The sequence below is a fragment of the Microtus oregoni genome, unplaced genomic scaffold (genome assembly GCF_018167655.1).
Source record: "Microtus oregoni isolate MIOR12 unplaced genomic scaffold, Mior012 000022F_ref0000154, whole genome shotgun sequence".
Taxonomy (NCBI): Eukaryota; Metazoa; Chordata; class Mammalia; order Rodentia; family Cricetidae; genus Microtus; species Microtus oregoni.
The window spans coordinates 25,195,613-25,209,894 of NW_024543081.1; the positions used below are offsets into that span (position 1 = coordinate 25,195,613).

At 47.3% G+C, this 14,282-nt stretch overlaps 1 protein-coding gene across 2 annotated transcripts in view; it reads right to left on the reverse strand.

Moving 5' to 3' along the window:
- The window catches only part of Tg (thyroglobulin), a 178,334-nt gene that overhangs the window by 136,420 nt on the left and 27,632 nt on the right, over positions 1 to 14,282 (reverse strand). For both annotated transcript variants that reach the window (XM_041671938.1, XM_041671939.1), the window contains exons 15-21: positions 14,071 to 14,173; positions 13,023 to 13,223; positions 11,510 to 11,719; positions 10,167 to 10,321; positions 9,797 to 9,953; positions 7,926 to 8,141; positions 1,868 to 2,017 (exon numbers count right to left, since the gene is read on the reverse strand). In XM_041671938.1, coding sequence (XP_041527872.1) covers positions 1,868 to 2,017; positions 7,926 to 8,141; positions 9,797 to 9,953; positions 10,167 to 10,321; positions 11,510 to 11,719; positions 13,023 to 13,223; positions 14,071 to 14,173 — 1,192 coding nt within the window. The remainder of the gene's footprint in view (positions 1 to 1,867; positions 2,018 to 7,925; positions 8,142 to 9,796; positions 9,954 to 10,166; positions 10,322 to 11,509; positions 11,720 to 13,022; positions 13,224 to 14,070; positions 14,174 to 14,282) is intronic.

The following is a 14,282-nucleotide window of genomic DNA, read 5'->3' on the forward strand; positions in this document are numbered from 1 at the left end:
GTGCCCATCCTCAGCAAAGCATACCACCAAAGTGCTATGTCCAGTCCACAGAGCACCCTTCATATGGGCTGCAAAGCCCGTATTTTGGAATATGATCTTCAGTGTGATTGTAGTGGGAGATAGGGCTGTAGGAAGGTGATTTTTGACATTTTTGTAAGGGATTGGTGCCCTTACAAAAGAGGACAAAGGAGCCGGCATGCACTGTCTGCCATATAAAGACACTCGGAAAGTCAGCGTCTGTGGTATTTTCAGTAGACACTGAACCTGATGGCAACTTGATTTGGGGCTTCCAGACTCCATAATAGTGAAAAACAGAGCTGGTGCCTATAAAATCCACCCAGCTTATAGCTGTTTGAAATAGCTGCCTAGAGAGACAGCAACATCCCCAGATCCCCAACCTGGTCTTGTCCAATGCTAATATTCTTTCTTAACTGACACCTCTCCTGCAGAGTGGTAAGCTTGGTTGGTGTTTCTATTACCCTGTGTAAAGGTGGTTAATGACTTCTTGCATTCCACTTCATGGAAGCTCCATGAGGCCAGGACCTGCAGCTGACTACATTTCCTGGTGTCTAAAATGTACAATCCCCCTCAACATCCATGAATGTAAGGATGAAGTCCAGGGATGGACTCCCCTCCATCCCTGTGTTCAAGTTAACACCTCTTTCTGGAAATCCTTTCTCCACCTGCCCAGTAGTCTTCAGAACAGACAATCCACTAAAACTGCTCTGCATTCAGGAAGATAAATGAGGAAGGTTCATGACTGAGCCCAATCCTCTACAGTTACACAGTAATGTCACTGCAGCACCTGTATCAGTGTGCAGCATCTATATCAGCGTGCATGTGTGGGGGGGAAGGTGTTATCACACATCAGATACCTCCTCACTGCTTGCTATGGGCTTGACATTGTGTCTGCCCCAAATCGTGTGCTGAATCCACAATCTTTCATGTGATAGAATTCAAGGGTAGCACCTTTGGGATGTAGTTTCAGGGGGATGCGGTTAGATGTTTAGAAGACAAGGAAACTTTCCTTATCAGAGGTGGTTTCATCTCCTTCGATCACTTTCTAAAACATTCTGGAACATATTCATGCTGTAAGCAATAACAATTTGCTTCATGGGGATGTAATTGCAGACTCTCATTAACATGGTCTATTACAAAGCATGGGTCCTTTCCCAAGAATACCCAGGTGGTTTTAGTAGTCATTTGACTACTAAATGACTCTGGGAGTTTCATAACACATAGGAAGACCAAGTATACAGGGACCTGGCAACAAGCATAAGGCCGAACATGAGTTACACAGTGGTTATGTGTCTGGGTGGGAAAACTTTCTTCAGGATCTAATAAAGTCGATTTACAAAAACCAGAAGTTTCAGAATCAGGCAAAACTAAGCTTAAAGATCAACTGAGTTAGTTGGGTGAATTTGACTAAGTAAGCTCATTTATTTGAACCCTCATCTTATTTGTAAAAAGTGGGCTACACTATCTACCTGGGAGAACAGTTGGGGTGACTGAATGAGACTTTGCAGGTAACATGACTAGGCTGGAGCCTGACAGGAGACTAGCATTAACAGAAATGACCTTTACCCAATGGTTCTCAACAGTGGAGAGCTTTGTTGTCCACCACCACCCAACCCCCGTGCCACCCAAGAGATTCTTGGCCATTCCTCTCATCAAGTTTGCTCATCATAACTTGGGGAAGAGGCCACTGTTGTTATCTATTGGATGTGGGATACTGATGCTCTTCAACCTCCTACCACTGTGGGTCATTTCTGGGGTGCAGAGAGATCTCCAGTACTGACACTGAGCAGATGTATTGCAGCCCGCTGTGTGGAAAGGTTTTTCCTTCATAGTGCCCAGAATAACTTACAAAGAGTCTTGCTGTAAGCTCCAGCAGCGATGGTCGTTCTGCCTCTGGGGCATGGGATGCAGGCTGAGCTGCCTGCTTGTTCCTGGTATGTGCCAGCAGGACAGAGAGTACAGCGGCCATCCTGAGAGAAGCTTCCTTCAGGGCACTTCACTAGGGGCACAAACATAGAAGACATCAGAGTGAGAACTTGCTTTATGGTCACAGGCAGGGCCTGCAGTACATACAGAATCCTAAAATCAGTCCAGGATTTCCATGGGACAGTTAATGAGAAGCAGGGAGCCTCGGGATCAAAAGCTAAGGAGACAGTTATGAAGGCAGACAGGCCTTTCTCTCCATAAGCTATGGACTTGCAGGAACTGTGGAAATTCAGGCAAGATTTCAGAGGTGGGTCAAATTAAGTAGGAGACAAGTCAGGACACATTAGAGAGAAACAGTCTCTGAGAAGTTAACACTAGAGACGTGTGTGTGTGTGTGTGTGTTTGTGTGTGTGTGTGTGTGTGTGTGTGTGTGTTGTGAAGCAAACACCAGGCAGTGTAAACAGTAAGTGCAAAATCCCCAAGATGTAAAGGCAAGAGAAAGGCCAAACCAGGCCAGCTAGGGAGCCAAAGCTGAGACTGCAAATGAGATAAGCTTGGCAGGAAATGAATGGGAAAGATGAGGCCCAACCACAATTTCCCAAATCTAAGAGTGTGACGGAGAGTGGAAAGAGCAGGCAGATCAGGTGAAATCCCACTTCCTGTCTAGTTCAGCATTTTTATTCTGTGTGAAATGGAGTCAACACTATTTAACGGGGTATAGCAGTCATGAACAGACAGTGTCTGTCCTCATACCAGACTCATGTGTGCACTCAGCAAATAACAATTACTTTTACTTGTAAGAAAGTCCTTCCTTGCAGCCAGCTATGCACAAATGGTACCTTCTCAATGGGTTGATTCCAGTAATTCTTAGCAACTTAGTACCATCTCACTTGGCAGCTGTGGTTGGTGTCCCTGTGTTGTCAGTCACTACTAATGCAGCCCATACTGCACAAAGGCGAGACTAATTGGGCACCCAGCAGACTAAAGGTGGTTCTTGCTATCAGGCCTGCTGGCTTCAGATTGACTCAGAAAGCCCAAATTCTGTGGATAAGAGCTCTTGTCAACTTGTCAACCTGGATGCCAGTGTCTTCCTGTGGTCTCTCCCTGTTATACTGCTCAGCTTCTGGTACCCAGTGCTTCTCTCCCTCTAACATCTTCAGCCTCTCTTCGTTTTGCTTCTCCAATATGTCATAGGCGGGGAACCCAAAATCCCCATAGAAAAGGCAAATATCTCATAAGGCATTAAAGTCAGATCCCTCAGGAGCTCCACTGCAGAGCAGTGCAGGAACCAGCACCCAGACCCTGGTGGCTCAGAGAAGCATGGAGAACTTTTCTCTTTTCCCTCCTTTTTCAGGATTGTATTCTCAATAATTTGTCAAATAGCTTCAAATACTGAGTTTTACTCTGCAAAAGGTGGAGTTGGAATCTTTCCCACCCTTGGAGCCCTCAATGTGTGTTTGGCACACTGCTTGGCGTGCTCCATGGATTAATATATACCGCTAAGAGTTCGCATCTATTCCCATCTCACAGGCGAGAAAGCCAAGCCTGAAGTGCTCAGCCGTCACTTCCTACAGCACTCTTCTGGAAGGTGAGAGGGGGGAAGTTATGACACGTGACAGGCACAGTGTCGGCTATTTCCACGTGTTGTCTCACAGCCCTATGAGAAGGACATCTTTTCAGAATTGGCAGCAAGGCAATTAACTGGTAAAATGTAAGCACAGAGTGGCGGTGAGATGAAGCCAATGTCCTAGGGGCTCCTATCCCTGGTCTGCATGCATACTTGGTGTCTCCGAGTAAATCAGAGTCTCCTCCACATCTTGGAAACTGAGTCATACTTTCCAGTCCACCCTAGCAGAGAATATCCTTCTCTGAGCATGGAGTTTCATTACTTCTTTGAGTCAGGCTCTTGATGATTGGTTGGGACAGTTGCTTTTTCAAGTAAAGGCCCTCTGGCTTCAGGACTAGAGGAAATAAAAGCTTCCTGGCCAATGCAAGTGGCCTGCCATCTTCACTCGGAGTCCTGATGAAGACAGGAAAGTGAGACCTGGGGAGATAGCATCAAACCACAGGCTCCTGTCTGAGGAGTGTGCGTGCTCTTTCCCCACTGTGGTTGTCCCTGATGTCAAGAGTTTTTCCACCTAAAGAGCACTGTTCATGATTATAATGAGGTGGGGCCTTGATGACTATCATCCTTTCCTCAGAAAGTGGCTTCTCTCAAGTCTACCTTGGCCCCTGCACGCTCATTTTCCCCTTCAACTATGTCCCTCCACCAACCAGAATTTCTGAGAGCTGTGATCAGTACTTTCCTTTATATAATACATTGTTGGATCATTTGAGTTTAGAGTCTGCAAGGCTCTGAATCATATCCTTCCTGCCAATCTTTCAGCCCTGTCAATGACAGCTATACTTTTGAAAAGAGGAAAAACATCTTTGGGGAGAGATCATGGTCCTTCATGCAAACCCTGTCAAATCTTTCTGGTTGTTGGGACCAATTAAGTCCTGACCTTCAGCAGCTCTTCCCTGTCTAGAGCCTTCTAATTGAAGTTACTAGAAGCTGTGCCTAGCTTAGAGGATCAGAGTATGGGATTTTCACCTGTTGGCCATTGACTGCAGGGTATTTAAGCCTCCAAGAGGGGCTTTTGGTACAAGTGTTGGAAGGTCTGTTTGTTGGTCTGTCTCTGTGTGTTATTTTCAACCTCCAGTCCCTTGCCCGAAGCTCATGAACTGGGTTCTAGCACATAGAGCACGGGGGGGTGGGGGGAGGAGGGAAGCAGAGGGCGGCACTGGTCCTGTCACTCTTTAGCTCAAAATTCTTCTGTGGTACTCTGCTGGTGGTCCAAACTTCTTGTCTATCCTTCTCTGTATTTTGTCTCTCTCAGTGGGTCACCTCCTGCCATGGCATTGTCTCAGAAAGTCAAGGACTTTGAGACTCATAGCTTTTTCCAGTAATCCACCAGTTTTCTGGGATAGTCTTCATTTTGGTGACCCTAACACACAAAAGTACACACACACACACACACACACACACACACACACACACACATTCACTCCCATACAAGTACCTTACTCCCATCTGTCTATCTTAGCAGCAATCCCTTTTCACTTTTTCATACCCCACCCAGCATCTGCTACCCCAGCATGCCCCTATGACTGCCCTATAGGGGCTCTTTATAGCACAGCCTTCTGGTCCAGTTGTGTATGGTGCGTGACCTTTGCTGCTATGTACTTGTGACATGGGGCCTGCACATACTAGATTTTTAAAGCCCAAGTGGATGGATGACAGATGATGGAATGGGGCAAGGGAGGAGAGGGAGAAGGGGAAAGCCACAACATACCACTTTGGGGGTGGGGAAGGTCCACAGGGACCTAGTTCTACTAGAAGACTTTGTAGTGAGATAAGAAGAAAGAATTTATAGTAGATAAGTGAAAATTAATGTCACATATAAAGAGAATGGAAAATCCTAACAATCTCCTGGGATCCACTTCCTCGGGATCCATAAAGATATACGGAGGCAAGAGAGTGAACTAAACGTATCCTGATAAAACTGCAAACAAGGCATCTTCTCCCTAGCAGCATCAGTTCCCAGAATTGGAAGGACCATACAGGCCACAAGGGAGGGAAGCTCCTTCTGCCCCCCAAGTCACTGCACTATCAGGGACCACTTACATCAGACCTCAGAGACAACAGATAAAAACCCTGCTTCATCTCCATAGGACAATGCTCTGCCTTGTAGGTCCACAGCTGTATTCCAGATGTGTTTTAGAAGAAGAGCCCAAAAGGAGAAACCTGAATCTTGGAATCTGTGATTTCACTAGACCTCCCTTGTTGAGAAGGGAGAGGCGTGGTGCACAGGGCGGAACTAAAGCTCTGGAGCAGATAGAGCCGAGCTCGCATGTCTACACGGCCAGGCAATAACAATGGCACTTGCCAAGAGTTTCTCATTGAAGGAGAGGTGTGCTTTCATCAAGGAAGTTACGATTTTCAGGGGAGGACAAGTGACCTCCTTGGTCCGCAGGATGAGAAGGTGCTGGGGTGGGCAGGACTCAAGTCCAGGTGTGTTTAGAGCTTATGCCTCAGTTTCCTCACCTCACTCAGGATAGAATGGGGGCACACCAAACCCTCCAGAAATGCCCATACATACAAGAAGGCCCCACATATATAAGAAATTCACTGGGGATCTCAGACATAACCAAAGCTACCCACGTCTTTTTCTGTTGCTTTTGTGAACATATCCTTGACTTTTCTGTCTGAAGAGAGGAAAGGCTGGATGGTCAGGTGGTCAGCCCTTGTGATAGGATCTGGGCGTCACTATTGATCAAACACCCCAGAGGAAAGTTGTGATTGGATTATCATCTTCCCCTTTATTTCGTGTGTGTTATAACATGAACACAGTGTCCTTACATGTATATAAACACCCACACACCAACTTAATGGTGTTCATCTGGGGAGCCTGGGACACTGAATATTAAAGTTTGAAAACATAGTGGTTGACAGGTATGACCTGTCCTCTCTGTGACCCTGTTCCTCCCACTTAGTAGATGCCACCATCCACTCTTCCTCCTCTTCTTAGCCTCTTGTTTGGAAATCCCTTAAAAGACAGAAAGACAGATTATGTGTTCTGGCCCAAGAGGAGGTAGGATTCCTCACCCATTGATATTGGGTTTGGGAACTTCAAGTCCCTCTTAGGAGACAGCCTGTTTGAGCTGCACACACCCATTTAACAGAGCCTCCATTTCTGTTTCATAGGAAAAGGCTCTGCCACCAGGGACTCCTGTGAGATAAATATTTGCAAAGTCACACTGCAGAGTATAAAATCTGCAATATATAACAGCTGGGAATGGCTGTGCTCCTGTTCTCTGTGCTAGGATGGGGATGTAGCTCAAACCCAGTAACATGGCACAGATTTCAGAACATCTATGAAACCTTTCTGTTGCAACCAACATAAATAATGTGGGGAAATAACAGAGAAGATCGCTCTCCAGCCTGATAAAAACACTTCATCTCATTCCGTGTAGGAAGTAGGCTTCCATACCATTATTAAGCCTTTCAACCTTTGGTGATGGAACAACAATTCCACCACCCTACCCACATATGAGCACATCCCGACCCCTGGAAGATTTATATTAAGTTATATTGCCAGAAGGAATTAAAATTAGAGGAGGGATTAAAATAAAAATAGACGGACCATTCAATCATGGAAGTGTCCTGGATTATCCAGCTGTAGATCATTAAAATGGCTCTTAAAGCAGAGGATGTGGTTCAGGAAGCAGAGAGGGTCAGAAAGGCACTGTTGTGCTGTCCTTGACAATGAAAGAGGGATTCTGGGGCCAGGGAGTGTGACTGACTTTGAGAAACGAGTCAGACTCCTCAAATGTCTTCAGGAGGAATACAGTCCTGAGGGTACCTCAATTCTAGCCAAGGAGACCCATGTGGCAATTCAGCCTACTGAGCTATAAGATAAAACCACTAGTCTAGAGTGATTTATAAAGAGAGCAACAGGAATCTGACACACATCTTTCTTCTACTTTGCAGCTGCATTCCCATGAGAGTGATCTTCAAAGACACTCATGGCTAGAGCAAAAACAGCCAAGTCAACCCGTCCCTGTCTCGTCTCCATGAGCAACAGAGGGGGCTGGCAAATGGCTATATAGGGGTTGAGAGGAATGACATATCCTAAAACAAAACCCAGAACTCTTGAGCCAGGATACAGGGTAGACATTGGCTTTCTTTTCCCAGTGACCCCAGCACCAGGGTTCAAGCTGAGGAAGAACTAATAGAAAGGACAATGTCACACACTGGATTTTTCCTCTTGCTGAGCCTTGTGAGTGATGGCTTTTGATTGATTCTCATGAAAACTGGACAGTGGAAGATACTTCTTGACCAATGCATTGATGATCAACCCCCCTTCCCAGAGTTCACTGGCCTTTCCTGAAGCCTCTTGGGGTTCCATACCTCAGTCCAGAGGGAGGTGGGTACCTACCACAGACCAGAGGGTCCTGACTGGTGACTGAAACTCTGTAGAATCCTTCCAAACACCCAAGCTGAGTCCTGGGAGAGGTGACAAAGCTGTCCCCATGGAGGAAGTACAAGGTGGTGTCTGCTGGGAATGTCTTGGAGTCCAGATGAAGCTGGAACTTGCCACTTTGGATCAGATCTGCAAATCGCCCGAGAAGATCCTGGCCCACTAAAGCCCTTTCTGTAAGACACAGGTGTATCATGAATTCTCTCTCATTAGACATTATGGCAAACTGGGCTCAGAGGTGAGTGGCTGGCCCAAAGTCACAAACCTGCAAGTCAAACTCTGATCTTGAGTCTCAGATTCTGTGGCACCAAAGTGGTCCATCATGGCATATGATATGCCTTACCATGATCTGAGGTACACTGTTCAGATTCTCTGCCTCTCTTCTAAGCCCCAGTGTCTACATCTGCTTTACAGACCTAGAAATGCTTCTCTTACTAGTGGGAGGTTCCCAAGGGACAGTGTATATGCAAGGGCCACCCACATGAAAGGCATGGCCTTCTGTTGGAAATGCAGCTTTTACTATCCTGCTAAGTTTAGAGAAGGCTATGACTTCCCAAGCAGAAAGCTTGGGAAATGCCATGAAAGGTGCTGGGGCAGACCTCTATGTGCAAAAAACATTCATGCTAAACCTGTCCCTAGGTGTGACCTAAAGTCACAGCCATCATTGTCTTCACATTGAAGCTGGGGACAAACATCTTATGGTTTAACAATATCAGACATTCCCAAATTACCCAGGCTTTCTCGGGGGAAGATTAATGGAAATCCTTTATTCATAATGATAGGTAGATTCTTGCCACAGTGGCATCAGGAATCCAAGAGAATGATAGATATGTAGCCTGCTTCCTGGATTCTATCCCAGTCTTGTGTTTTTGACAGATTTATGCTCATAATACAGAGGTCAGGATGCAGCTACTCGGGTAACTGGGCGTTGGGCCACTGGATGACAGAGGAGAGACAGGAGTTATCCCCTCCAGATGTGTGGATTATTCCCTACCCTACCAGCAAGCTTAGAGAAAACAGGGCACAAACTCATGATAGCACACACACGATTCATCCTACCCTTTTCTACCCTTTCTTCTTAGGTCTTTGTGATCTCTCTATCCATCCCTAGCATAACTGTCAGGCCTTAGGTGGGAGCAATGGGTTGAAGTGTTTTCTCAGTGGACATGGGTGGTATGGAAGTTGTAAGCCAGTGAAGAGTCCCTCTCTCCACCCAATCTCCCCTACAATGTGTCTCGCCCCTACATTGAAGTCTCTAGCCTCTCTATTGCTTATGATGCTATTTGTTCCTATTGACCAAAACTTTACTGACTTTTATATATTTTAAGTATATATGCTATTTGTGATTAACCCTTTGAGACTTTCATACAATGTAATTTGATCATACCACCCCAATTCTTTCCCCTAATTCTGCCCAGATCAGCCCTACACCCCACCCACTTCCCAAATTCCATGTCTTCTGCTTTTCTAGTAATCTATTGATTACACAGTAATTATTATCTAGTAATTATCTAATAATCTATCCAGTTTGTGCTGCCAGGTGAGACAGTTCAGGAGCTTAAGAGCACTTGCTGCTCTTGCAGAGGACTGGAGTTCAAATCCCAGAATTCACATTGGGTGGCTCACAACTGCCTGTAACTCCAGTTCCAGGGAATCTAACTTTGATAAGCTTTTAAACACACAACTAGCCGTTCCCAAGAGCTAGACACAACGCTTCCCAAGTAGTTATGAGAAGACATGGCACCTTCCCCGGTTTCATTGTAAGGAGGGAGTCTGAGGCTCCATGAGGCTGCCTGGCCTCTTCAAGACAGCAGCCCAGGTGAACATACCAATGCTGTGCAAATCTGGAAGTGAGGCCATTGAGATGTCACCAAGCTGCAATTTCCACGTAACGTTCACTCCCAAACGCTCTGCAGTCAGACACCCCACCTGAACCGAGGAGCTGTCACAGACAGTGCTGGAAACCAGGGTCCCAAATGTCTTCACCTGCATGGAGAATGACCCCTTGGTTTAGGAACAAAGAAGAAGCTGATGCTATCAAGAACGTGTCAGGAATCTGAAGGAGCTTATGTTACATCCTATAGTCTTCTATCACCCTGCTCCTGGGGCTTTGGTTACTGAAAAACCTCTTCCCCATGTGAGGCTCCCTGAGAGTTGATGCTGAATTCAGCCCTCATTGTGGGGAAGGCTGCCACATACCTGGATCTGGCAGAAGCCACGGCTTGTCAGCTCATCCAGTATGAAGACCTGGAAGGCCTGCAGCAAGCCGGAGTAGTCAGCACTGCACATCTTGCCTGGTGGGAGCAGGAGCTGGAATTGTGCTTGTGTTTGCATGGTCTGCCACAGCTGAGGCCCTGCAGCCAAGCACAAGAGGTCAGGGGACCCGGGGCAACAGGCCTGCAGGACTCATTCCTGTGGATTTTCCTTTGTACAAAGAGTTCCTCCTCATTTAGCACAAGCACACAAGCATTGCCTCTTTGTACTGATGTCCTAAGATACCCATACGTTCTGGCACACTGTTTTAGCTCTGAGTCACTGAGCCTCCTCACAGCAAGCTCAGCCTCTGAATCGGGGTTCTTCATAGGGGTTATGACAATCTCCCTGGAAAAATCTCCCATACTGTTTTGCAAATAAACACCACCATCCCTCTTGATCTGCAGGCTAGGGGTAGAAGTTCTCTAATGCTGTTCAGTGTTCAATGAGGATTAACTTGTTCTTGATTTCAGCTGAGGCCACCCTGTTATATAATCAAGGGGACAAGCCACTTGTTTGTCCCAACTACATATTTTAAACTTTTTCTGGATGAGAGCCCCCTACAAACCACGGTGCTTTGCTGCTAATCCCATCCTGAACACTCTGGCTGTCAGCTAGCTCCTGGCGATGGAGGTCAACCTCAGGGTATGGGTCTCCACCTCAGATGCTTCTACCCCTACCCTAGGAGGGTCACGTGTGATGCTCTAGTTCAAACTGGTCTGCTGGAGCTACTTACATCCTGGCCTTGTCAAGGAAGGCTTGGGCGGAAACCCATACTTCCACACTGTGTAGGTGGGTTCCCTGGGGCAGTAAGAAACTGTACAAAGGAAGAGGTCTACATCTATCCAAGACGCTGATGCTCATCTGGCACAGGTCTTAGACCCCTGTCTTTCTAGGACTTCACCACAAAGGTCAAGATGGATATGAGGAGGGGTTAGGGTTTGCCGTAAGGTAAACAGGAAGATCAAAGTACATTGTATAGGGTCTCTAACTCTGCAGCTGGAGTATCTACCACTGAACATCTGTATCTGATCCAGGTAACCACAGGCAATCTAGAATAATGTTAATTCTCCCATAGAGCATTTAGCTCCAGAGAGCCACCCAGAAAACCTAATCCCATGGGTGTGGGCTTATATGCTCCTAGAAGCAGTGCTTCCTGGGGCCAGCTCTCCAGCCCTGGTGCCACCTGATGTACCATAAAAAGGCTGTGTGTGAGTGGGAGAGAGGTTCCTCAGCAATAGCCCTGAGAGGGAACAGAGTGCAAGACAAATGTCCTCATTGCTACTCACGCTGACAGACCCGGGGTGGTGGCGGGGACACCCAGCGCTGATTCTCCAGGTCACAAATCAGCGGCTCTAGTGGGACTGTGCTCTGACGGCCCTGGCGGCACAGTAGCTGGCACCGCTGAATGGCAGACACTCCTGGGCCAGAGGCTGCCTCACAGAAGACTACTCCATCCATCACGTCTGACTCCGAGAATGGCAGTGGACACTGTGGACCTGGAAGCGGGTAGGGAGAAGAGTCATGGCTGCCTACTAGGCTGCAACCTAGCTCCTGTCTACTTTTCTGTGTCCCTTGATTATTTCTCAGGACCTTCCTGGCTGTACCCTGCTCTGCCAGGGCCTGGGCCTTCCCCCTCCTTCTCTGGATAAACCCACCATCTCTCGATTTCACCAGACAGTGAATCAAAGATGAATTTTATAACAGTATCTCCGACTACCTTATAAATCCAGTGAGCCACCACTCCATCCTCTTTACTTCAGGGCTCACAGACCAGTTGCTGTCCTCCATGTTTCCCACTATAGCAACTTGGAGCTCAAGGGATGACACCTGCAGCCACTGACTGCTTCGAGTCATAGGCATGCTGTGGAGCCAATGAGGTCTCTGCCCTCCCTATGTCTTCCTTGTCTGAACCTGTTCCCTTAGTGAGACAACAGTGCTCTGTGTGAACTCTTCAGCACTGTCCCCCTTCCTAATGTCCCTCCCAGCCCCCACTGCACAAACTGGCTATGGGCTCTTGATGCCTTGTGTGCCTGTTGCCTCTGCCATCTGCTCTCCACACTCAGCTGTAGAACATTCCATGGGGCTCTGCAGCATGGGAGAACCAGGCCAGGGAAAAGGAAAAAGGACAGGGTGGACTCCTCTTCACTTTAGTGTCCTGGCTCTGGGATCTTTCCAAAATTGCATCTACCAGACACAGTCATCAAGGCTATGGTTAAGCTCTTAGCTTGTGGCCTTAACCAGCACATTGTTTTGTTTCCTTGGTTTTTGGTTTGCTTTGGTTTTATTTTGTATTAGACACTGTCTTGCTATGTTTGTCATCTGAGCAGGTTCATGGGCATTGCCTTCACGGCAGGCTTTTAATGAGTATATTATAAAATATAATAATATATCTCAGTATGCTTCTGTATGCTCATGAGACATTTCTCTCTGTATTTGATATTCAAGTAACTTCCTGAATAACAAATAAAAACAAACAAGATGGTCCCTTGCTAGAAATCAGAAATGTGAGTCCCCATGAGGTCCTGCAGTTGGGATGCTTCTTCTGACTGCAGACAATAGGAAAAGCCAGGCCAGATTCCATTTAACTACCACAGTAGATTTCAGAGGCACCAGGTTCTTCCCAATTTCAAGCCCAGGCTTGAATGAGCTTTGGAAGTGCCCACCAGTAACCATAACACAGCAGCCAACTGTCCTGATACCGTGCCCATTCCTGTTCCAACAGCCCAACATCTCCAAGACCCTGACCTGGCACAGCATGAGGCTCTCAGCCTATAGCCCCTCCAGCAGCTCAAGACTTACTCTCGCAGGCAGGCTGGGTGCCTACCACACGGGTCCCAGGCACTTCCTCTCCGTTGTCCAGGACGCACCAGCAACTGTCCTGGACCAAGTCACACTGCACTGGAGAGAAGCCCCCGCCTTGCTCCTCACACATTGGGGTGTAGCCAGGGCTAACTTTCTGGGTCAATGCTCCACTCTTGAGAGCATCACAGAGGCCGGGGCCTGTACAGAGGCAAGAGAAGGGAAACACACTTTGATGTTTGCTCCCAACTTTGCCACATCACTCCCTGGCATTCCTACCACACCAGGTTAACAGCTTGTAGGGTTCCAGGGGTCTGGGCTCTATCTCTCCCATTGCCTACCATGGAGGGGCTCAGAACCTCGCAGGGGTTTTCAAAGATAAGCAACTGAAGAGAAGGGTGATAGGGTACAGTAGGCAGTCATGGGACAGTCTTGAGTCAGCAACCAGAGAAAAACCTATGAAATCTGCCAGGAAACTGCTAGGGGTCTCTGAGAATCTGCTGGAGAGGAGTAGGGAGGGATAAATACCTTCTAGGCAGCTGAATTACATTGAACAAAAGTCAGGGAGAAAGAGCACACCCTCTCTTTAAGTGCTAACCAGTTTGTGACAAGATCTCAAGCACCAGTAATGGCAGAGAGGAAGGCAAGAAGTCATATCGGAGTCTGATGTGGGAACCCTGTGCTATGCCAAAAAGCCCCAGGATGGCCTTGACAACATAAGCACATGACACAGAGCTGCAGGACCAGGCAGAGCGTGCAGCACCTCAGAGCAATATGACCAGTGATCCCCAAAGTACCAGTGTCCCAGTAGGCAGGGACAGATGCTGGGTAGTGATGCTTGGTTACAGAGAGCACAGCCAGCTTCTAGACACACTGACTTTCCTGAGCTCTTTCAAGATGGGAAGAGTCCTGTCTTATAGATGAGAAAGTTAAGGGACATTTGAGTCAGGAGCTGTGTCCCAGCTGTGGAGGTGGCAGAGTTGGGACTTTTTACCCAGTGCTCGCCTCGGAGGCTTTAGGACAACAAGGGGAAGAGACAGTTACTCACACTGAGCACTGCCGTTTGTGTTTGGTGGCATCCGTTCCCCTGAGGCTGGGTCCACGCACCAAGTTCCTGTGCTTGATGTCTGCTGCCTGGCATACTGTCCTGTCTGTGACAAAGCCATAGTCATTTCAGGATATGCAAGGTTTTGCAGGTCACTTACTGGTGAGAGAAAGTCTTACAAGAATGTCCCTTCCTAACAACTGGTGACAGCTGCT